This window comes from Caloenas nicobarica, chromosome 1 (assembly GCF_036013445.1).
Source record: "Caloenas nicobarica isolate bCalNic1 chromosome 1, bCalNic1.hap1, whole genome shotgun sequence".
NCBI classification, from domain to species: Eukaryota; Metazoa; Chordata; class Aves; order Columbiformes; family Columbidae; genus Caloenas; species Caloenas nicobarica.
In genome coordinates, this window is record NC_088245.1 from 147,762,017 (window position 1) to 147,785,771 (window position 23,755).

Below are 23,755 nucleotides of genomic sequence, written 5' to 3' on the forward strand. Positions count from 1 at the left end.
ACCTTTATATAGATTTTAGACTTTTGTTTGGATTTTAGTACTACAGCTTATGACTAAGTACTAGGCTCCATCAGAAAACTGATTACTACTGGTTCAAGGCATTGCAATCTACCTTATGATTTACAGACTTACTATAAAAGAATTTAAGCCTTACCAAAAAAAAAAAAAAAAAGGTTGCTACTGTGACACTACAGCAAAAGCCTGGCTCTTCTGCCTCTTCACAGTATTTGCTTGAGTTGTACATGAATCCCCAATCCCTCAATTTGTCCTGTAACTATAAACATTATCAATTATCAAAAAACAGTCTTATGATTTTATTATAGGTACTTCTGTAATATTAATTTCAGAGCCCTGGGCATTGATGAAAACATTCAAACTTTATTACCAAATTTGCTGTGGGCTGACACATTGTTTGCTTGTTAGGGAGGAAGCTGAGCCCTGCTTTCCCAAACTTGTATTGAGGTTACAGGGCAAAGTTGTGGTAGCAGAGAGGAGCCACACTGGAGCAGTTCTGGAAGAAAGGCAGCCCCTGGGAGGGAACATGTGCTGGAGCAGAGGAACAGTGTGAGGAGGGAGAATCAGAGTAAATGTTGAGGACTAACCACAACCTCCTTTCCCCATGCCCCCTCACCCCCCCAGGGAAGGGAGAGGTAGAAGAGTCAGGAGTCAAGTTGGGCCTAGGAAAAAGGGTGCTTTGAGTTTTGTCCTTGTTTCACACTATCCAACTCTCTTTAAATAGCAATAAATTAATTTCAAAATGTGTCAAGTCTGTTTCACCTGTGAGGGTAACTGTTTCTTACCTTGACCCATGATTTTTTCCATCTTATTTTGTTGCCCTGTCCTGTTGAGGGGGGGAAGTGAAAGCAGCCAACCAGGGTTACCCCACCACACTCAGGTGTTAGTTACACTAGGAAAACTACACAACATGCAGAAAGCATCTCCCCCTTAGCTACGCAGCTTCAAGTTAAGCTTATTTTGTGCTGTGCTAGTGCTGAGTGGCTCAGATCCATTTATGTAAGTGTAGCAAAGAAAACAAAACCCTTGAGCTCCTCAGACATTGCTTTTTAAAAGGTCTGTATAATTTATTATGGAATTTGAGCTTTTAGCCATTAAATTACAACAACATATAACTTGACATTCTTACAGTTATACATACACAATGGAAAAGACATAGCCCAGTACTTAATCCAAACAATGCAACCAAGTTAGTACAAGGTTACCATAAAGAAAAGTCAATTGGGAGTAGTTGTTGACAGACTAGTAAGTTCAAATATTTCTCTGCAGTTATGTTTGTAGTAGAAGTAACAGGCTTTAAAGTTTTGGACTTAATCTTCAGACTGACAAAACAATGGAAACTCAAATGATTTTGCTCTTCTGAATTGAGGAGGATACACTCATTTAAAAATGGATATCATTACCATGTTTCCAATGGTGAAAAGTAGCTTCAGATCCAATAGAAGTATGATGGACAATTTCCAGGCAAATGCATTCTTCACACAAACACATGCAATTATAGAGACATTCTACTTTTAAAAATTTTCTCAAATCAAGTTTTGCAATACAGCAGGATATCCAAGGAGAGATCAGGACCCATACTGAACAAAAACAAAAGCCTTCCACTTTGATTTGTGCATGTTTAATCTACAATTCCAATTCCCAAATCTTCACATATCACCTATGAGAGAAAGGAACACATCCAGTAAAGATCAGGCTCAAGGACAGCAGACATTACAATTTTTACAGCTGTTTTGGTTAAAGAAAAGAAACACCCCACACTGCCACCACCTTCCATTTCAAGAATTGTAATTCACCATGGCCCTATTGTAAAGCTGCATCTCTTCAACTTAGCCAAGGAAAGAGTCTTGCTCTTTTCTCCTCCACCCCCCATCAATTGCACAGTGAGGATATCCAGTTTCAGAGCTTATCAAAATACAGCTTTCATACATTTAATTTCTGCCACTTAAGATGAATTGGTTTATCACATACTTTTAATCTGAACGTGAGACAGAGCAAAGTGAACAGAGCAGAAAAGGAAACCAGAAAGGACCACTCTCTTCTCCTAACAGCAAGCTGGTAAATCCATCCAAGCTCCTGTGGGAAGTCTCACTCAGCCAGGTGGCTGAAGGGAGACAGAAGAGAACAGACTCTTGACAAGTTGCCAGCACAATCTGATTCACCTGGCAGCCAACACCAAGAACTCCATTCCCTCCAGGTTAACCCACAGAGATATTGCCCGCTGCCTCCTCTACTAGATTTCAGTTGCACCTCTCTTCATAGAGCTTGAGAGTCAGTACATTCTTATTAATCTCTGTATGTATCTTCATCCAGCAGAGAAACACTGCATTCAATGCCAAGTGCTGAAAATCAAACCAAGGAAAACTACACATGCAACCTCTCTCTCTCAAAAAAAAAAAAAAAGGCAAAACAAAAAAAAACCTCACCCTACCCCACAATACCCCCCCAACACACACACAAAAAGGCAAAAAAAGGGCAACCAAAACCCGCAAACACCCACCTAACCATTGCCACAACATCATCATTACTGGCTTGATTGGGGGTGCTAAAGGCTCTGTTGAGCACAAGCTCCCGGTTTTACTTAACACCTGGGATGTTGATGTGTAACAAAAACATACCTATTATACATTGTGGCACTAACTGGAAAAGTATACCACAAAATTCAGAATGCCATTCTTAACCTACTGGTGTATACTTCTAAGTACAGTTGGTATTGCTAACAGTAGCTGCATGTCCAGACTTGCCTAGACAGGAAAAGCCTGCTTTTATGGAGCAGTTAAATTATGAGCCCAACCTGTTGTGCCTTATCTGTTGCCATCATAATGTAAACCCAACACCTTTTGCTTCTGATCAAGCTCATCACAACCTACAAATGCAGATGCTGCCTCTGCCTCAGACATCCCCTGCACCATAGGGCAGAAGAGACAGGGTAACCATCGCTACACGCTCGATGGGCTCCTCTTTGCACAACTGCTACTGGCTAGTCTTAGAGAAAGCTTAGCAAGTCAGGCAGAAAACCAGGACAGCCACTCCTGAATCGAGAAGTGACAGAAGAAAAAAAAAATAAAAAGAGTCTTTGCATGTTTGACAGAGTTGTTGCAATGGTGTTTCTCTGTGCAAGTTACACCCTGGTACAGGTCAGGAATTCCCAAAGTCTAACAGGCCAGCTTTGGCATGAATACACCAGTGCCCAATTTATTAAATCAGCATGGATTAAAAGCATTCTCATTGGAGTTAAATTATCCTACAAACTCCTCTGGCATACCTCCAGAATCCAACCCTAATTACTTACTGGCAACAGGTTACCCAACTACATTCCCTTACTTGGGCAGAGGTGGCAAGGTGAAGGAGTTACTGCTTTCTAATCAAACTGCCCTAGTACATGCGAAGTATCTCCTCCAAGCATTGCTTAGAGCCAATGAAGCAGGGGTAGTAGTTCGTAAAAAAAACAAAACAAAACAAATTTTCTAGTCAAATTGGTACTGCAGGTAATTGAACTATTAACATGCATTTAGATCTGAAATGTCTACAGTTCATTTTTTGCTTGCTATCAAGTCTGCAAGCTGAAGTGAGTTTAAACAGTTATTCATCACATTTCTTTTCCAATTTGGCATTTGTAGATTATCTATAAATTAAAATTTCTGAACAATGGGTGGCCTCTAGTTCTAGCTTTAACCACCGGTCTATTTTGACATGTTTGTAGCTCCTTTTTAAAAACCACTTGAACTTCACAGATTTTCTCCCTAACAGTAACACCAGAATGAAGCCATACTGATGAACACAATACTAACAAGACTAATTCTACAACAATAACATCCCCTAGTCCTGCTAGAGATTTCCCCCTATTTATTCAGCATCACCATTGGGGGGCTGTCCACCCTGCTTTAGCTTTGTATAATCATACCACATGAATGCCTCTAGTAAGAAACCCTCTGCTCGATTTCTGCAAAAATCTGACAAAGGGACAGATGTCTCTGATACAAATTCCTGCATGTTTTATGAAAAATGTGCAGCTAGGAAGAGAGGGAGATGGGAGGGAGGGCAGAAGGAACCCACAGCACATACGGCATCAGCTCCCACATTAGGCAGCACACAGCCTAAGCACAAGAGGCAGACTAAATATGCTCCAAATGGTAGGTAAAGGAGTCACAAGGCACCTATCCTGCAAAAACATTCATAAGGGGGAAAAAGAGACTCACAAGTTCTGACCTTCATATAAGCTTTTGGTAAATGAAGTGCTAGAAACTAGAAATACCAGTTTGTTCCAGCATAGTAGGTCCAGATCAGCAAAATCTGGGAACCTGTATTTACCTATAGCTACCTACAGCTGCTTACTCAAAATTATGTATGAAATGAGCTGTAACAGTAGGTCATATATGCTTCACATTTCTAACCTTCTTTTGCTGCTCTTTTAAGCTCCATAGATTGTCTCTTTCCTGTTCTTTTTATCGTACCACTCTTTTTGCTAACACGTGTCAGCTTTTTGACTGAGGTCAGACTAACAATTCGCTTCGGAGCATTTTTGTCATCGTGCTTCCAAGGAGAGCAAACTGCTTGCTGGAGGCACTGCAATTCGGCCTTTTATTGTCATCATTCCTCAGCAGCACAGCTGGCCTTACGAGACCCAACGACATGGAAGATGAACTATGCGCAAACCAATTCAACTGGAACCACGGCAACTACTCTTGTAAAAGGCTGAAACCGAACAGGTTTAGTGCCAGCATTAGAAACATACTCCAGGAATCTTCACACAGATATTTCTCTAAAGCAGCAGTATCACTTACATGTCAGATTTTACTAGCACACTTTTCAATTTGCAGGTTCTTTAGCTTTTCTTCCAGCTTTCTGCCAGACCTCAGCTTTGCTTAAGAAAAGCTTTTGGTTTTACAGGTATTACATAAAAGCTGAAGTACTTACCACATTTCTCCCCTCCAGCATGAATACTGCACTGCAGGAATCAGCAAGACACAATCCACAGACTGACAAGACTTCTCTTGGTAACGCCTTTTGGTTCCTCCTTGAGCTAGAATTTAGACCCTCTCAACATTTACGACATCAATGTTCAGTTTTGTGTTAAGGAAGAGGGAGAAGACTTAAGATTTTAATATCAAAGAGATAGTTTAAAAGGCAGTTCTGGAAATGTTGATAAGCTTCTTTTGGAGACATAATGTCCCTCTACATTGTTTGGTTTAGTTGCGGGTTGTTTTTTTATTTGTTCAGTTTTGGAGACGGTTGCTCGGTCATATTTCATTTTCATGTGCTTCTTGTAAGATAAAGGCATCACAAAAACTTGCACCTGCTGGTGACATCAGAACTACAACCTGACAATTTTCCAGTAAACCTAAAAGTTACTCCTACAGGGAAGAGGCAGATTTTTTTTTTTAAAGTAGGCATTAAAAGGAGTATTTTGAATGAAATTTAGGGTGAAACACCTGCTCTGCAAAGTAGTAGTTCGGATTATATTTCCCCAGCTGAAACCTCTGTAATTTCTGGAACATTCATTCTAAAATTAAAAAAAAAGTTATTGCTTCTATTGAAGCTCAATATAAGTTAGAAAAAGAATTGCATATTTTCTTAAGAACATTCCAAATATACATTTTAAAAACAAAATGCATTCTAAAACAAATGTCTAGTCAAAGACACTGTTTTAAGCAACCTGTAGTAACAGCTTTACAAAAGAAAACTGAGGAATGTAGCATATTATTTATAACATGACAATGCTAAAATCCTAAACAATCCACTCAACACTCTTAATAAGTAGTGTTTTAAATATACATATTTCTTTACAAAACAGTTTAGCAATTCCTTATACCACTTACAGTATATAAATATTTGAATAAGAGGTCATAATGGGAGATGCCAGGGTTTACATTTACTCTCAGATGCTTCAGATTTCTTAAGTGTTTTACTATAAGGCACAATACTGCTAATCTAACTGAAAGGAATAAAAGCTAATGGCAAACCCAGTCAGAACTCCTAATGTGGAACATTCAAGAGAAGAATTCCAACATCTCTACGCAAAGAAAAACACAAAACCAAACTTTGTAGATCCTAAGGAACAGTTTCAATATTTATGTAACAAGTAGGACAGGATGGGAGCAGTAGCAAGAAGGAGTTCAGTAAGTTCTTATAAATAGACTAATAAATATGTTTTAGCCTTAATTAGCCCTTTACCTCTGTTCTGAGTTTAAGACTGAAAGAGGTAACCATTGTGCATATACCTAACTAAGTCTACATGCTCAGCACGTGAAGACCACCCAGCACAACTTTTTATTGCCACATTCAGTATAAAAAGCTGGCAAGGTGGAGAAACCCTCCTTTTCTCTCAGCATCCACTCTGAGTAGAACACGTTACAAGATCAAATTAGTATCTGTTACATGTAAGGAAAGTTGCAACTAGTAGTTTTCTCATCAGAAAACAAAGGATATGCAACTTATTCCTGAAGTTACTTGATTCTTCAAGGTTAGACTACGTCTTTTCTAAGAATATCCATCTCCAATTACAACAGATCAGAACTTTCAGAACATTTTAATAGTTGTAGTCTTGTAAGTGTTCTCCATGTGTACATGCTGAATGTAAATAGTGCATCCAAAATATTTATCTGTTAGACATTCTACATTGTTCTCACTGCCTAGTCTTCATCTTTGTTACAGCCCTCTGGAACACAATGACATTGTAACAATGCTTACAGAAAAAGGGTTATTGCATCTTTTTTTAGGATGAGACATCCAGAGGAGATTTTATAAAATCCTCCTGTGTACAAAATTCTTAGTTATTAGCCCTTTTGGAACACCAGCTAGAAAAGTTTGAAAGGTAAAATAATTTACATTGTTATTTTTTCCATTAACTAGACAAAAGTCCATACTAATTAAATAAAAAATAATAGTTCTTCAACAGTCTATTATTCTCTTCCATGAATCAGTTCAGTGGGAACTTCCATTAGATAGATGTTCTCCATGCCGGTTACTACTGACATCCACATCTAGAAGCCAGGAATTAGAAGAAAAATTGTTTGTTGATTTACCATTTCAATACATTTAATTTCACCTGTTACATTAATCTAAAATTTCATTTTCATATATACCCAAAGCTCTCAAGATTCTCTGGGTAGGCAATCCTTCTAAGACACTCTTTAAATCTATTTTTCCCCCCTCTCTCAAGACCAGTTTTCTCCAGCTCAATAGCATTCTCTCAAAATCTACCTGCTTATGTTCTTTGACCATCAGTAGGAAGCGACACCACTCAGTCTGGTCCACGCTGCGATACCAGCACTACTAACATCACTCAGAATGGCTTCTTCTGACACGATGAATGGCATTAAGGATTTTCAAGTGATAAACTAAATTATTACTTACCAAGTAATGCTGTGGTTTCACCTGCGTCCTCTTTTAAGCTGGTACATTGCAATACAGATTCATTAGTGGAAGAAGCTGACAATTCGCTTACTTCATTCCTATCATCATCTTGTAAAGCAATACTCAGGCTTCCGACTGAAACGCTGCCACTTATTGATTCAGGTATTGGAATTTCAAGAACATCTTCAGGGTCCCCCTTCAAAATTAAACATATTTAACTGACATATCTGTCTTCCCTTAGGCATCAACATTCCACCATGTTACCACTTTGTATCCTCAACTTATTGGAAAAAACACTCTTTTTTGCCCATTATCTATGCATTCATGGGTACAGTGTTGAGCAGCATCTACTTCAAAAGTTATTGTCTGACTGCAAAGAAACAAAGCCAAGCAAGAGAAAAGCCACTTTACTTTTTCAAAGCCACTCCAAAGCCAAGAGCAGCAACAGCAGGAGCCAAGCCAGCCAAACTCTTCGCTGAGCAAATCTATCGATCCTTCAGGAGTTTGCAAAAATTGCTGGTTTTCATCATAGAGTTGGGCAAGCTTAGACTAATTTTTTTTTACTGGGGTGAGCAAACATTTGACATTGGAACAAACTTCCCTTCTCCTCTAACTCCAGCCTAACATTTAAGTCTGTTCCAAAAATGCAAATATGCTGGTTTGTCACTTTGCAGGAACAAAACGTCTGCAGCACAAAGGAATTTATTTCACCTACTGTATAGCATGAGCTATTTCTGATCCATTCTGAAAGTTAATTAGAAGTCCTGAAATTAAACAGACTACCTTCATTAAGCCATTGATATACTGACCTTATTTATACATAAGCAAGTATATGGCAGTCCAAGTAGCTATTCTGCGGGCTTCATAATGAGTATTTTTCCTCTCCTCAAACAATTAGCAAAGGCCCATCTTAAGATTTAAGAAATTCTAAGATGATTCTTTCTTTAGCACCAGAGCAGCATATTTTAAAATGTACTGAATTTTAATAAACTATAGAACTTCTACAATTGAACACAGGTTAAGAAGCAAGTGATGCTACATGTGTGGGTAGGGGGCGTTAATGATTTTGGTTTCCAAACCTTAGGCAGTCAAAACAAGCACTGAAACCACAAGATTCAACAATACTAAATCAGTCAGACATGCTGAACTGCAGGTTTTTGTTCTGTTTGGTGTTTTTTTTGTTTTGTTTGGGTTTTTGTTTTTGTTTTGTTTTTTTGGCAAGACATAGCATAATGCAGAACTAGATCACTGAAGTCTGCTCTTAACAAAACAAAAGCCAGGTAATAGGACTTAGTGCCACCTTTCTACTTTGAGCCTTTAAAATTTTGAAGCATCTGAAGCATTTGTCCTCCATAAAACTAAAGAGAGCCTTCGGTCTCATTGCAGAAGGTTTAGTAGATTTCTATAAGGCGGCTGCACAGTCCCCTCTGCAGTTAAGTCACTCAACAAGCACGCTGCTGAAAGAAGCTGCCTCGCTCTTCGCACTTTTTTCCCCTCACATCAGTAAAAAATTCACACAATCACTGTATACATGAGATTGGACGACCTGGATCAGGCTGAAAACTAAGCTAGAAAAAAATACTGAATGATTTCCCACATTACTAACTTCAGTAGGACTTGAATGATTGATAAGCAAGGCACATCTCCTCTATTCCATTAGAAAAAAGAACTGGGCTTCTGTATTTAATATAATCCCATTCAACCTGCTTTCCAACATTCATTTTGACTAACAAGCACAGGAGGTATTCCTCCTCCTGGTTAGGCTTGGTCTATCAGTATCCTCTGCAAAAGCACAAATGCAGGGAATAAAAGCATTCTGAAGGTTTCAGTATTTCAGCTTTCAGACTGTATACTAAAGGACATATCCTTCTGCATAAAACACATTACATCAACTCCAAGAATTGAAAGTGAGCAAAAAATAAGCTGCAAACATAACAATATTAAAGTAATAGCTATTTCACATGACAAAAAGATTGCAACTCTTGGGTAAAGTCCAACTTAAAACACAGAAGCGCCACAATCTGGTATATGTATTACATAACAAGATTGTCACCTTTGACAAAAGGAAAAAAAGTAATTCATGAAAGTCTTCCATAGATCTGCTAAGTCTCTGCAAGAAAATAAGAGAAAAGCTAGTCAAACCGCAGACCTAGTCTATGAAAGGAAGGTCCCTGAAACTAGGGAATGCCCTTCTTTGCTGAAGATCTCTGGAGATCAGTAGAAGAGAAGAGAGGTACGTTCATGCCTATGGCATTTTAGTGGAACTCAAGACTATTTATCAACAGTGACAGAGTAACCTACCACATGTGTCTTCATCTCTCTTTTCTGGTGCTGTCAGAAAGAAATGAGAGCACATCATTTTCTCTACTTAACCGATTTCTGGTGAATGTCTTTAGGAGGGTTCTAAGTACTGGCTCAGTTACAAGGCTAAAACTGGTGCACATGTGAAAATTCACAAACCCTCAAGATAGAAAAACTGTAATTTCTTCTTTTGAATCGCAGTTCTCAACAAGATCAAATATATGCCCTGAATCTACTGAATTATGTTTTTGCAGCTTGGGCAAATTGCCTCACCTCTGCTTCAACTTCCTTACTATCATCAGCTGGAGACAGAAAAAATTGTTTATCATAAAAGAGCACAGAGAGGATTCATAAGCTACTCAAACTGTTTAAGCTCTTACCCATAAAATTCCCTTGTAATTCTGGTTCTGAATTACTCCTGCATCTTTGCCCAGTTTCTTCAGTCTCATGAAGTATAATAGCAACAGTTCTCATCCTGAACAGTTACATGAAGTCTTCCCTCCTGCACTATACTTCTACCTTGAGGATTAAAGTAAGTGTGCAACATACCCAGTATCCCAAAGCTTTGATAACATCTAGTTTACACATTGGACAAGTTCGGTGGTCCAAAAGCCAAGGGTCAATGCATGTTCTATGGAAGATGTGCCTAAAAAGAGAAATGCTCTTTAGAACATATCATGAAAGCCACACACTATTCCTTCAAATGATGTGCTAGTTACAACATTAAAAAATAAACCCATTCATTTACAACCTTGCATTTAAGTACTGCTTAGTTTACCAGGACAGACATAGTTCTGGAAGCATCTTCTTTCATGCAAGTTTTCTGAAATAAGAGATGTTACTAACACAAAACCACCACAGAGCTACCAGTTCAACCGTCATACTAAGAAAGCTCTACTTTACTCCTATGCTTCTCCCAATTGCCCCTTTTTCCTGCATAGATATCACAGAATAGTTTGGTTTGGAAGGGACCCTCAAAGGCCATCTAGTCCAACCCCTGCAATAAGCACGGACATCTTCAAATAGATCAGGTTGCTCAGAGCCCCGTCCAGCCTGGCCTGGAATGTCTCCAGGGATGGGGCACCTACCACCTCTCTGGGCAACCTGGGCCAGTGTTTCATCACTCTCATCGTAAAAAATTCTTTCCTCATGTCCAGCCTGAATCTCCCCCTCTTCTAGTTTAAAACCATTACCCCTTGTCCTATCGCAACAGGCCCTGCTAAGAAGTCTGTCCCCATCTTTCTTATAGGCCCCTTTTAAGCACTGAAAGGCCACAATAAGGTCTCCCCAGAGCCTTCTCTTCTCCAGGCTGAACAACCCCAACTCTCTCAGCCTGTCCTCACAGCAGAGCTGTTCCAGCCCTCTGATCATTTTGTGGCCTCCTCTGGCCCCTCTCCAACAGCTCCATGTCTTTCCATGGCCTCTCAGTGCCCTTCAACATGTGACAGGCCATACATATGTATGGCACAGCTTCAGCTCTGCCACCAGAGCTGCAGAAGAGCTTTCAGAAAGCTTGTCACGTACTTTTTAGGGACAACGTGCTAAAGAGGAAGGAACAATTACGGCAACTTACTTGCATGGCAGAATTCGGACAGTGTCTTTCAGTTTATAGTTCTCAATGCACACAGCACAGTTTTCCACATCAACATCTAAACCCTAAAAATGACATGTTTAAATGCATTACATCCATATGTCATTACAGAACAAGCTTTGTGTAACAGCTTCACAGAATGCAAAATGTATAAAATGGTTTAGCAAATAAAAACACCTCCCTCACTTAAAGATTCCATCAAGAGGTGATTTGATCACGTGATACCAAATATTAAAAGCAGGCAAACCTGGATTTTCTAATTAAAATAGCTATACATAGTACCTTAAGTAATTTGTTAAGTCTCAGACATTGGCACTGCTCATGGGAGCACAGTGAAATTTCCATTTAAACTAACTATAAACCAAATAAGTTTTAAAAGAGGTCATCTCAGATGAAAGTGCACAATCTAATTCTTAGCTGATGGTCCCAAAGACTTCAAGTGCTTACGTATGATGAGATTCTTGGGGCTGCATATTGCAAACCTCTTCTTCACCACTGTTTTTTCCGTTTTCCTATCCCATGCTAGCAGATAGCCCTTGATAGCCACAAAAGTACTGAAGTATGCAATTTAGGATGGTTTTTAAAATTTCTCTCCAAGCTCATACCAGAGAAGTAGTCAAACACAGTATTCCCCCACCTCAATTTGTTTCTTTCTAAGGGTTAAATATCAGGTCTTACTGCCTTCTTGAAGCCATGCTTATAGTTGCAGTGCAAATATGATGGGTATCTCCAGATACAAAAGAAATAATTCAGTGTTAATTGGGTTGCATAAAACAAATATTAGAAGGAGGACAGTGAGCCAACTTCTTTCATCCCCCACAAAGTAAATACTTTGTGTTTACTGCTTACTGAAGCACTTCAATTTCATTACTACAAATGCTCAAATGAATTAGTACTGCAAGCAAACTTTCAAGTTCAAGGCAAGTTTTCCCCTCCTTTGCATGCTATCAATTTACGTAATTAATGGCTTAAATTCTCAAGTAAATCAAATTAAGACTTTTAATATAAGGAAAGTTAAAACAAGTATTTATTCCATAACAAATATTTTTTATTCTGGACAAGAGGCAAAGTCCAAGCATACCATATGCAGCACGTACTCAAATGAGTGTCCATTTTACAATAATCCCATAAGCTTCTCAGGAAAGATCTACATGATAGCAAATACACTTTTAAAATATTGACCTATTTTTAGTTAAATACCTCAACCCCAAATGAAGTGATAATGAAAGACTGTACTGTGTCACAATAAAATAAAAACACTCTTTTAATCATAATGCTGAAAGGAAACATTTAAACACAAAATACACATTTCCAGAGTAGACGGGCCTGTATTTCCAGATAAATTTACATTAGTTCATGAAAATAACTGCATCATCAAGTTTGCTGATAGTAAGCTGATTCAAATCAAATTAGAAGACATTTTACCAAGCAGAAAACCACTATTTTAATATAGAGATTTTAATCTAATCTCATTCTACTTTGCTTAACTAATATGGCACTCACAGTTAGAACCAGCAAACTACATAACTTAAATTCCCTCATTTTATTTATTAATTTTAGTCAAGGGTATACTGACGGGAAGGAACTACCTGCTACCAAAGGTTTGATGAACACCAACTTAAAAGCAGTTAACAGCTTCCTTGTGGTTCGCACCACAGGTTTCATCAAACCTTTTTACATCCATTACTTCCTATGCTGATGTTAGGCTTTGATACTGCATTACACAAGTTTTGGTTCAATTCCATCTTTCTTGATCTCTGATCTCACCCTTCTATGAACAACCCTCTGTTCACAGCTTGAAATAGATTACTTTTTGATGGAATTTAGGACATAATTAAAAGTAAAAAATATTATTATAAAATGCTACTTAAACATGCTGAATGCATAAGAGAAAGAGAGGCAAGTTCAAAGCCAGGGGTTTTTTTCATTTCAAAACCAATTTACTAAATGAAGGACATATTCTCTGTAGCATGTGACTGGAGCTGAGCAGCCTTCTGTTGAACCACAGCTTTTACAAAGTTCTTACAAATAAATGTCCCTTTTTTTTTTTTTTAATTAATGGATTAAAAAAACCCTAATCCTTGTTTTTCATCTCCAAGCAAATTGGTCCTTATATAAAAACTAACCAGAAAGACAAAGAAGGGTGGGGAAAAATGTTTACATAGTAGCAGAAGTCTAGTCAAACTAATTCAGCATCTAGGATCAGAACTGCCTGAAACTCCAACAAAAATGTTTTCTTTTAGAACCTTGGCTTTTTCTACTTCAGTTATGAGTTCATGCCATATTCTGTCAAAGCCAACTTTTTGAAAGCTGTTTTAATTTTTGAGAATACTTTAACACATAGAAATATACTTCTAAAAAATTTATGCTTCAAGTAAGTCTATACAGCCCCTTAATGTATTGTATGTCAAAAGATGGAACAAGTGTTTCATTTATCAAAGCTTTTTAGATTTCTAAGGCCTTCTGATCAATAAAAAGATGGATGTTCCTTTAAGAAAAAAGACATTACATCAGCTGAAAGAACTGTGCAATCAATAGGCCTTAGGAAGTATTTTGCAATCCACTTGTTGAAGTTTTCAAGTACTGATAAGATATCAGTGTTTCCTCATCTTTAGAGTATCAGCCCTGTAGTCCCCTGCAACATTCTGTATAACCAGATATTATTTGCAACAAAATGGCCTTACATAAGTAGTTCAAATTTGACTCTTCAATTTTAAACTTGGTCTTCTATAAAATGAGCCTAAGACTGTAAGAGTCACACAGCAATTACATTGCGAGAATTTCAGTTTAAATTCTCTAAAGACATTACAACAGTTTGAAAATCATACAGCAACAACCAGAGCCGCTGAATTACCTTTTCTCCATGTTTCACAGTATGCAGCTGAAGCTGGCTGATCGCTTTCTCAGTTTCTTTCCTGTGTCCCTTGAGCAAAGATGTTAAAAATTAGTACACAAGTCAGTTTTAAGAGTTACATTTCAAAGCTTTTAAATACTTTCCATAGGGATTACTAAATCTTCTGAACGCATTTTAAGATTCATCTCTAACTAATTTGTTTACAAAATACTTCCAGCCAGCAGATGTTGAAGAACAGCAAGTTTTGCATTCTCAGGGCACAGCAGCCAACATTCTCTAGAAGTGCACAGCTCTTACAATGGACATCGACAGCCTTGTTATCGTGACTGCCTGCACTAAGGGCCTTCCTCCAGTGGAAAATTGAAACTGCTGCAGGCTGGAGAGGCAATCAGAGCTGAAACAACAGTTGTAGAACCAGACCTTCTAGTCAGGCAAGCCCATGAGCAAGCACAGGGTAAGGTCCACGCAAGCTTGAGCAAAGGTGGAATCCTGCCGGGCAGCCCACAGCTGGGCCAAAAGGCTGCTCGGAGCTATTAGTGCTCCCCTCGGGTCAGCGCTGCCTCCCACATTACACAAAGCTTTGCACTGAAAGGACACATTATGCAAAGGAGACAACAAAAAAAAGGCTTAACAGACATGAGACACCATACTGGACTTCTATACAGTAACAGTCCTAACTATGCTTAGAGGGGAAGCAAGAAGAGAAAGCAGGACTGTATTCCAAGACAATGTGCTAGCTACTCCTGGAAATTGAGAAACTAAACCCTCCCAATTAACTGATGAACATTTGTCTAGCAGCAACCCTCACTGATGAAATACCATAAACGAATTTAAAAAAAATAGTAATGGCAGCTTTTCTCTGTAATGATAATTACAATTGCTTATATCGTTTTACAGACTTACTGTACTGAAAATTGGGATTTTTTTTTATGCTGTTAAAAAGAATGAGTCTGAAAGTTCCCTCAGAAATGAACAAACAAGCAGCAACGGCAGTCTCTTCCACCTTCTGTATCAGCTCAGGGTTTTCTGCACAACCCTGTTTCATCTTCAGTAGCAAAGAGGTCTTCCAAAGATTTACTGCTAAACTGATGTTCAGAATAAAACTTAAGAAAACCATCTTCACCTTCGCTTAGCAGCTACACAGCAAGTTGCTTTAAAGCATGGCATCCTTAACTCTCTAGTTTTAATTATACTGGAGTCAGTCTGCCAAGCAAGATAATATTTCGGTTAGAAAAGTGTTTTTTTGTTTCCAAAATTATTCTGAAAACTTCTAGTGGTGTATCTTGACCAAGATATTCACATTTTCAAATTTTGCATGGTTTTATAAGTTTGTTTTCAATGGCTGTTTTAAAAACAGGAGGATTGAGGAAAGTGGTATAACCTTCTAATGCTACACAACTTCATTTAAGAAGCATTTAAATGACAAGCCCAATGGCAAAATACATTAAGAGTTTGTGGTGCATATTTCTGAGAGACATCACATTCAACCTAAAAAAAAAAAAAAGCGCTTTTAAAGTACCTGAACTTCTCTTGCGTAAACTACCCTAAAACCAACGTAACTGGAAGAAGCAACTTTCTTCAAAGAACTGTTTCAACACAAAAGCACACCCCTTTTTCTACAAATACTTCTCAAATTTTGTTTTCGTGAAAGTATTCTCAGAATGTAAGTGCTAAGGCTTAAAACTTAGTAAAAAAAGTCCCTAGGGAACTACCATTTCAAATAGACCACAAGTTTAACCAATACAGAAGTCCCATGTCTTATCCTCAGTTACTGAAAAGAAAAATTAAGTATTTTCCCAGAAGAGTCCTGTAAGTCCCCCTCAGAACTCAGATTCCTGAAGGAAAAAATTCCCTTCCCTCCTCCTCCAAAGCTAGAATCTACATGTTCAAACAGAGACCAGGGGAAGTCCACATGAGAAGCAGTCATTTGAAACATTTTGTGGTATTGTTCTGTACGGAGGACAAAACAAACAAACAAAACCAAACCAAAACAACAACCACCACCACCACCAAAACACCTGCTTGCAAAGAAAAACAAGTGCAACTTTATTTTTCACTGTTAGTAGAAAGCTGTGGTAGAGCTGTTGATGACCATGGAAGGAACCTAACCTATTTGCAAGAGTTGAAAAGCACAGGGAAATGCCATCCCAAGATATTTTAGCAACTCAGATGGTCTAGGTCTGCAACAACTCCATGTAAGTTGCTCTCTCAAGTACATGGGTTTGAACCACATGGCCTCCAGAAGTCACTTCCGACCTAAATTATTCTATGATGAAGTACTTCCCTCAAGGAAAAAAAAAAGCTGACTTTTTTTCAAAGAACAGGAATGTGGGAGGGACAAATAAGGAGCAAAGTTATTCCTTCCTTATCTTCCCAGTATTCCAAATGCTTTCAGCACTTCAGGTAGTCCAAGAGAGTTGAATCTCACCACACATGCTCCTTCTAGTCTGCTGCAATTCGGCACTCTACAGTGGATTGCCCAGGATTACAAGAGTAGTTTTCATAAAGCTTTAGAACCAAAAATTCTAGCCTTAACTACTTATCGGTCTTATTAAGGGGAAAAAAAAGTCTGGTTAGGGAAGTTAGTACTTTCGGGATTAAAATTATGGAAGAATGACAATAATTTTTAGCATCAAAAGGAAGTTAAGTTAGGTGACAAATCACACAAGAAGCTGCCTTTACTCGGTTGTTGACAAGTGGCTAAACGTATTTCCCACAACCTAATACAGGTATCTAATAATTATAACTAGCCAAACTTGCAATGCCGATTAGCACGCTGCTTATTAGCCTCACTAACCATTGCTGAGTAGCATTCACAGATAGTAAAGTAGCAAGAAAGCACAGATCTTCAAGAATAAACAAGCAAAGTTAGGCCACTAAGGAGACAGTAAACACTCTGAAGCATCATCTTCTCCAATTACCTGGTTTCCAAACTGTGACCCCGTGTACAGGAAACGTTGTATATAGTAAAATATGAGCCAAGCGAGCGATATAATCATCACGGTGATGAAGGCGATGGCTACAAACACAACCGACTGACCGCTAATATATTCCTGCACGTGTCGCGTGCCAACAACAATAGTCATTTCTACGGGAATCCCTCTTCGTACTGGCTCCAATATCTCTATTCCTTTTGGATAGCCAACCATTATCACCACTGTATTTCCTGTTCCTGTTGGAGAGGGAAAAAAAAAAAGTCACAGTAAAAATTTAGGCCTTCTGGCTTGATGGTAATTTGGGCCTCTTCTGTTAAGATCAATGAGCAAAGTTGTAGGAAAACCTCTGAGGTTTTTTCAGGCATAGCAGACTTGATATAAAGTTTACTAGTAAATAACCATTTATTTACTTTATGAAACCCTCAAACACAAGATAAGCTTCAACAGACAAGTCTTTACTGTTCAAGGTCCTATACTCCTCATTCCACAGTGAGGTGGGATGTGGATGCCATGCAAAAACACCAGGCAAGTTACACACATCTCATCATGAAGTTGTTGAAGTTCTAACATGCCACTCAGGTACAGCTGGTCTTTTATGTGTCAGTGTTGGAACTTCAGCTGCAGATGGTGACAGTATGTGAATAGCATGAAGAGATACACATTCAATCAAGTTCAGTTTGAATCCATAGCACAATTACACTGGATACGTGAACAAAAAGAGGAAAAAAGATTCAAATATTTATATTTAATTACATTAAACATTGAAATACCGCAAGATTCTTCAACACTAGATATTCAAAATGGAACGAGACTTTATGACAAGGACTTATCAAGAAATACTTCGTGATTCTTTTGGAAGCACAAAGGACTTTTCTATTATATTTGAACTCAAAAGCACTCAATCATTATAAAAAAGTACCTAATTCCAAAAAAGCCCAAACCTTTAAGCACCGCACTGCCACCAAAGTGGTAAGATACTGTCAAGATCAACTAGCAAAAACCAAAGATCCTGTGACTGCAGTTTTACTCGATTGTCTGGAAGCATCTCCAGTATTTTCTCAGAAACATCTAACCTAAGTATTACAAAATAAATTGTAAACAAATGCACTTGTTAAAAACGTCACCTTTTCACTGGTCTATGCTATTTTTATTTGAATAGCTCTTACTTCATGTTTACCAACACTGCTATATACCCTTGGTAAGTCATGGTTTATAGCTTACTTTGCACTCCTGCCTCTGAGAAAAAGTGAAGCTAACCTTGATTCAGAGAGAAAGCAGAGGAAGAAGAAAGAAGAGGAGGGTCTTCCTAGCCAGAAAGCTGAAGCTGTAATGTCACAACTACCTTTTTAGATTCACAAGATGACCTACATGGAACAAAACCTCCCAATGAAGACTTAAAGGCTTCCTCCCGCCCCGGCTATGTTAGATTCACTACTGAGGAGCTATGTCAAAAGAAATGGTTGCCTAATTTATAACATTACATCAAGTGGGGATTTTCAAAACTCAGAGCAGCATTCCAGACTCACCCACCTTCTCTGTCTACTTAAGACAAAGCCTTATTTGCCTGAAATATTTAAAACAAACTCCTTTAGTTGAGATGGTGCTGGCTGTGACACCTCATCAACCTGGCCACTCTGCTACCATGCCAAGGAGAATGTGCAGAAGTTTCACTTCAGTACATAGCAGCTTCTCCCTCTGTAAGATGCAGATGGTCAGCTGTGGATGAAACACTAAAAGTTCCAGTTATTTCTGGAATAACTATCCTATTTCGGTGCCAGTCACCCTTTTTCAGCTTCACCTTCTGCAAGTATCCCATTTCTGGTCACCTACCATAAGAACCTTTATACCCGTCTGCCAGATCTAGCCCCAGCAAGAGAGATTTTCCAAACGGGGCTACATTTCTGGAGGAGTTGAAGATGGTGCAGAGAGACAAAGATGCTGCTACTGGGGAAAGGCCCAACTTGTACCTCCCCTCAGGCACCCCGCCAGCACCCACCCAGCTCCCGCCACATGCGTCCATTAGAAGACAGAAAGCAGCAAAGCTGAAGACAAACAGGACAAATCCACAAGCAACTAAGCTCCACTAATTAGTTCTACTCACCGACAATGTGCTGATCCACGTGATACCACAAGTCCAAGCATACTAAGAATTGTTTAATTAATATTATTCTCCTCTCTGAACCAGCACGAAAGCATTACCAGAGAGACTCATGAATCTTGTAGAGAAGAGTGTGTGAAACACTCCTTGCTTTCTGACCCCGTACAACCCCACAGGGAGTTAACAAGAAAAGAACACATGAAGGCAGAAATTCATCTCGCATTGCTGAGAGCTGTTATCCACATAGCGAAATCAGGAGGTTAGGCCCTATGTCCTTAATCAACTTGAAAAGTTACAAATAACAGGAGGGGAGCCTAAGGACGGCTAATGAATGCTACAAGACTGCTAGAAAGATGTATGTGGTTTCATTCAGGCTTAGGGAAGAAAATAAGTTTTCAAGATTAGAGGCAGCATGGACCTTTCAATCAATAAAGGTTTCCTCCTTGGTCCCAAAATCTTGAGTCGGTTTAATCCTGCTATGTAGTTCTCTGCATGATTTCTAACAAAGAAGAATTTTAAAAGCCCACAACAACAAGGAATGCCTTTCTCTGTTTTGTCACTAACACGTCCAACTATCAGCCAGTTATTTCCTTGAAATGGAAGTGAGGATCCTTTTGTGCAATGGCTGCTAGCCACTGGGACACCACATTTTAGAACTAACACAAGTATGCCATACATTTTAAATATGTGCCCATTAAAAGCATTTTAACAGTTTTAAAGGCTTGGTGATGAACCTGCCATTAAAAGTCCATGCAACTAAACACGATGGCCTTGAAGGTCACAAGACAGAAGGAGGGGAAGAAAAAAAAAATAATTGCCATCCACTATTACAAAAGGAACAAGAGCAGCCTCAGAGAAGCAGTTGCCCTGAGCAGCCTATAAGACTAAAGGCTTTAACTCATTCCTCACTAATTTTAGACTTCTGTTCTGAAACACATTATTCAAAGACTGAAATGCTGTTGAGTCATTCCATCAGCTTCTTCAACTGCCACACAACTCGGAGACCTCAAACCACATTTATAAATTCCCTCGTGTGTTAAGCACAATCGTACTTTATTCCACAGTCTTCAAGGTATCAAACTTACGTTCTGATCAGGATCACCAAATCCTGGCTTGAGAGAGAATTCAGAGATGGCTGGATGCCCAGTATGAAGTATAAGAGGAAAAACATAGAACCAGAAGACCCTTTTTTCTTCCCCCTGCAATGTACCTCTGCCTCCCCCTAATTTCTCGACCAGCAGTGACCCTCTAACTCTCCTTAGTCTTCTCTCTGCAATACTCAACACCTTGCCACTCCAGACTCCTCTCCAGCCCACTCCCAGCTGATATTTACCTACAATATTTATTTTGGTTTTGAAAAGGAATTTGAAGCCTCCGTATTATATTAAGTTCCAAACCACCACCAAAGATTAACAGAGTAAAGATTGTCTGCAAAGTCTATATTCCTGTTCATACGATTCAGATTCAATAACTGAAGTACAACTCCTTGAGTTGTTTGAGTAAAATCAGTATCTTCCACTGGAAAAAACCTCCTCAGCCGCATGTGAAGTTGTTTCACTATTATGTCCCTTGAGGAGGGAAGTCATCCAGCATATTGAACAACCTAATTCAGGCAGAGAGTAAATGCCTGAAAAACATGACACACACCAGTAAAGTCACATTCGAAGAACCTTCTTTTGGTTTGCTACTCACTGCACTCATGAAGCCCACAAGGTACCCATGAAAAATAACTAAACTGCAGAGTATTTGGAATATTCAACCTTTATCAAAGGTTTTGACACCAGCTACAGCAAATCCCTTTCTCTACCTAATCAAGCATTTCTTTTTACACTCAAGTTGTAATACATCTAAAACCCCTTAAAAAACCCATCTCCACCAATAGCACACACATATCACACACACCAGAAAGTTCAAAGGCCAGGTTTTTCAGAAGAAAGAAAAGATGAAACTTTGAGAGTTACCCATTTAGCACCCTCATGTAATTCAAGCTGCACCTCTCTCAGCCGTAACCATTGTTCCATCTCATCATTTACAGTACCACTAATTGCAAATCCATTAAGTGGACATTCCTTATACGTATAACTCCACTCCTCAGCTACAGCACTGCAGATTTCCCTGAGTATTTACAGCACTAACAGTAACTCTTCCCTATATTCACAAAGTGCACTGAAAAACATAAACATTTCATGGTTGAAACTTTCAAATATGTAAACATAGATTTGTTTCTCCAGCAGACCTACTGATTATATTGTGATACACTCTTATATTCCTGCCCCATCCAAAGCATCCTGAAATTCAACTTGCATTTATGAAGTCAGTATAAATAAGGAAAGATGTATTCCTGTATATACACTATACTAAATCACACTCTTTACATAAGTAGGGCTTTTATCAGCAACATTCTGCCAGTTTAAGAAGAAAAAAATAATTACAACCAGCAGTCAGGAAGCACTTGTCTTCATACCACTGATAGATATAACTATATCAGCAAGTCCAAACCTGAGCATAAGCCCAAAATGGTCTTCCACAGCACAGATATGATAGCAGAAAAATGTTTGATAAAATACGCAAGATGAGAAAAGGAGGAAGAGATTCCACAAAAGAGCAAATAAGAGCATATGAGAGGCTATGACAGAGCACGGAGCAGAACATGGGAAAATTCCCACAGGGAGGAAAAAAAAATTAGTACTGACTGGCCAATACACGGTGCCAGACCGAAAAAGAAGCTGAGAGCTGTCAAAGAGGAAAGAATTACTACCCAACAAAGTACCTTAATTGCCACATGGGATCAAAATCAAAGGTGCATCTTACCTAGCATCCCACCTCCACTTTCAAGTTAGATTAAGAACACAAGAGATAGGTCAGACTGATCTACCTGAGCAAGCAGCAGGCTAAGAGAACGCTAATCACACTTCCAACACCCAAGTAGGTGCCACTCGGTGTTCCAAGAAGAGACCTGTTTTCCACCCAATATATCAAATGTGCTATGAAGCAACAGGCTCCCTGAGATTTTAAGATCACTATATTAAGAAAGCAAGTTTGTTTTCTTTAGAAATGCATTATGGTTCTGCTTCAACCAAGTCCTTGGTCTTCCCCTTCCTCACAGCCAAGAACAACAACCTGGGCATTAACGAACTCATTGCACCAGGAACATGTGAAACACACATTTGCAGCACTTTTTATGTACTTCGCTTTGTCTTTGTATCCTCCTCCAAAAACCTTCCCGTTCCACAGAAGTCTACAAATGCAAGCAGATTTTACAGCAGAGTTTTGAGGTTCTCCCCTGCCACTTTGATTTAAGCATTTAATGTTGTCATGCTCATAAAAATCCAGCAAGACTTTGCTGTCATAGCCCAAGCACTGACTGTAGCATGAGAACATCTGGATCCTTAACTTGGCAACAATCACAGACCCGGTTCATAGGCTACAGCTCACCAGCACACTCAGACAAGCCAAGTCAACATCCTCTAGGCGTCAGTTTTCCTGCCACATTAGTGAGCATTTAAGAATTACCTGATGCCTATACCTCTCTCCCATCCCTTACAGACCTGCGCAGGAGAGGACGATGAAGCGATTACAATAAAGCCTACACCAAAAGCTACCCTCAAATACCTACGGCTATGCCTTCAAAGGCACCAGAAGGCATTTTCAGGATACTCGGCATGTTCCCTGAACGCCTGCGGGAAGCAGTCTACCTGTCACCGCTGTAGCCATCCTGCCGGGGGGGGCAATGCAAAAAGGTGGCTCTAAACCAAACCGTGCTCCCCCCCAGCGCTCCGGCCGCAGCCTGTGACACGGTTGCCCGTTCCGATGGCTTCGCCACCTCTTCTCCTGGGCTGCAACTTGGAAGCCAAAGGCTGGTCTCGGGGTTTCTCCAGGGCGGTTTTAACGGAAGCGCGGGGGGGAAACAAAACCCCGGCTCTTTGTACCATTTTCACAGGTATTTCTGCCCCCTCCCCCCCGCACCGCGCAGAGACCGGCGTTAGACAAAGCCCGCTCCCCAAAGCCAGCCCCGGCCCCCCTCACCCAGGTGGAACATGGAGACGGTGCTGTTGCCGAAGCGGGCCTCGTTGTAGATGACCACGGCGGCCGCCCGCTTCCGCGCCGCGTTGGTGACCTTGTCCTTGAAGGTGCAGCCTCCGCGGGCCACCAGGGCGATCCAGGGCGGGGGGTCGCCCTCGGGGAGCCCGCGGCCGCCGGGCGGCAGCGGCACGTCGTAGTCGGTGTCGGCGGCGCAGCCCTCCATGTGGCGGGGCGAGGCGCCGCGGGGGATGCCCACCAGGCCCTGGGCGCTCTCCTTGGGCGAGTTGTCCCCGTAGCGGCCGCTCTCCGTGCTGCCCTGCACCGTGCGGTTGCTGAGCGGCTCCACGTAGACCGTGCTCACCCACGCCGTGTACCACTCCAGGGCCCGTGCGCCCTGACACACCGGCGCCCCCAGCGCCACCAGCGCCGCCGCCACCAGCGCCAGCCGGGCGCGACGCACCATGGCCCGGCCGCCGCCGCGACGCGGCCCGCCGGCAGCAGGAGCAGCGGGGACGAGGCCACTCCGCCGCCTACCGCGCCTCGCTCCGCACCGCGGCCGCCCTGCGCCGCGCAGGTAACCC

General features: G+C 40.2%; 1 protein-coding gene and 1 non-coding gene across 7 annotated transcripts; both read right to left on the minus strand.

The window, feature by feature from the left end:
- Positions 1-193: 193 nt before the first annotated feature.
- RNF149 (ring finger protein 149) lies at positions 194-23,755 on the minus strand. 6 transcript variants are annotated; one of them, XM_065626721.1, is made up of 11 exons: positions 23,178-23,706; positions 17,039-17,289; positions 14,118-14,186; positions 11,246-11,328; positions 10,222-10,318; positions 9,673-9,702; positions 9,425-9,481; positions 7,372-7,567; positions 4,933-6,998; positions 1,419-1,675; positions 194-268 (listed from the first exon to the last, which is right to left on the minus strand). In XM_065626721.1, the coding sequence occupies exons 1-9, from the start codon at positions 23,635-23,637 to the stop codon at positions 6,940-6,942; spliced, it is 1,302 nt and encodes a 433-aa protein (XP_065482793.1). In that variant the 5' UTR covers positions 23,638-23,706; the 3' UTR covers positions 194-268; positions 1,419-1,675; positions 4,933-6,939. The 6 variants fall into 6 exon arrangements, with proteins under 6 accessions (XP_065482793.1, XP_065482794.1, XP_065482792.1 ...); XM_065626722.1 differs by lacking the exon at positions 194-268 and adding an exon at positions 505-546; XM_065626720.1 differs by lacking the exon at positions 194-268 and having other exon boundaries at positions 1,077-1,675.
- Positions 4,502-4,617, minus strand: LOC135984656 (small nucleolar RNA SNORD89). Its single transcript, XR_010605701.1, has one exon. It is a non-coding gene; the product is annotated as a small nucleolar RNA SNORD89 (small nucleolar RNA).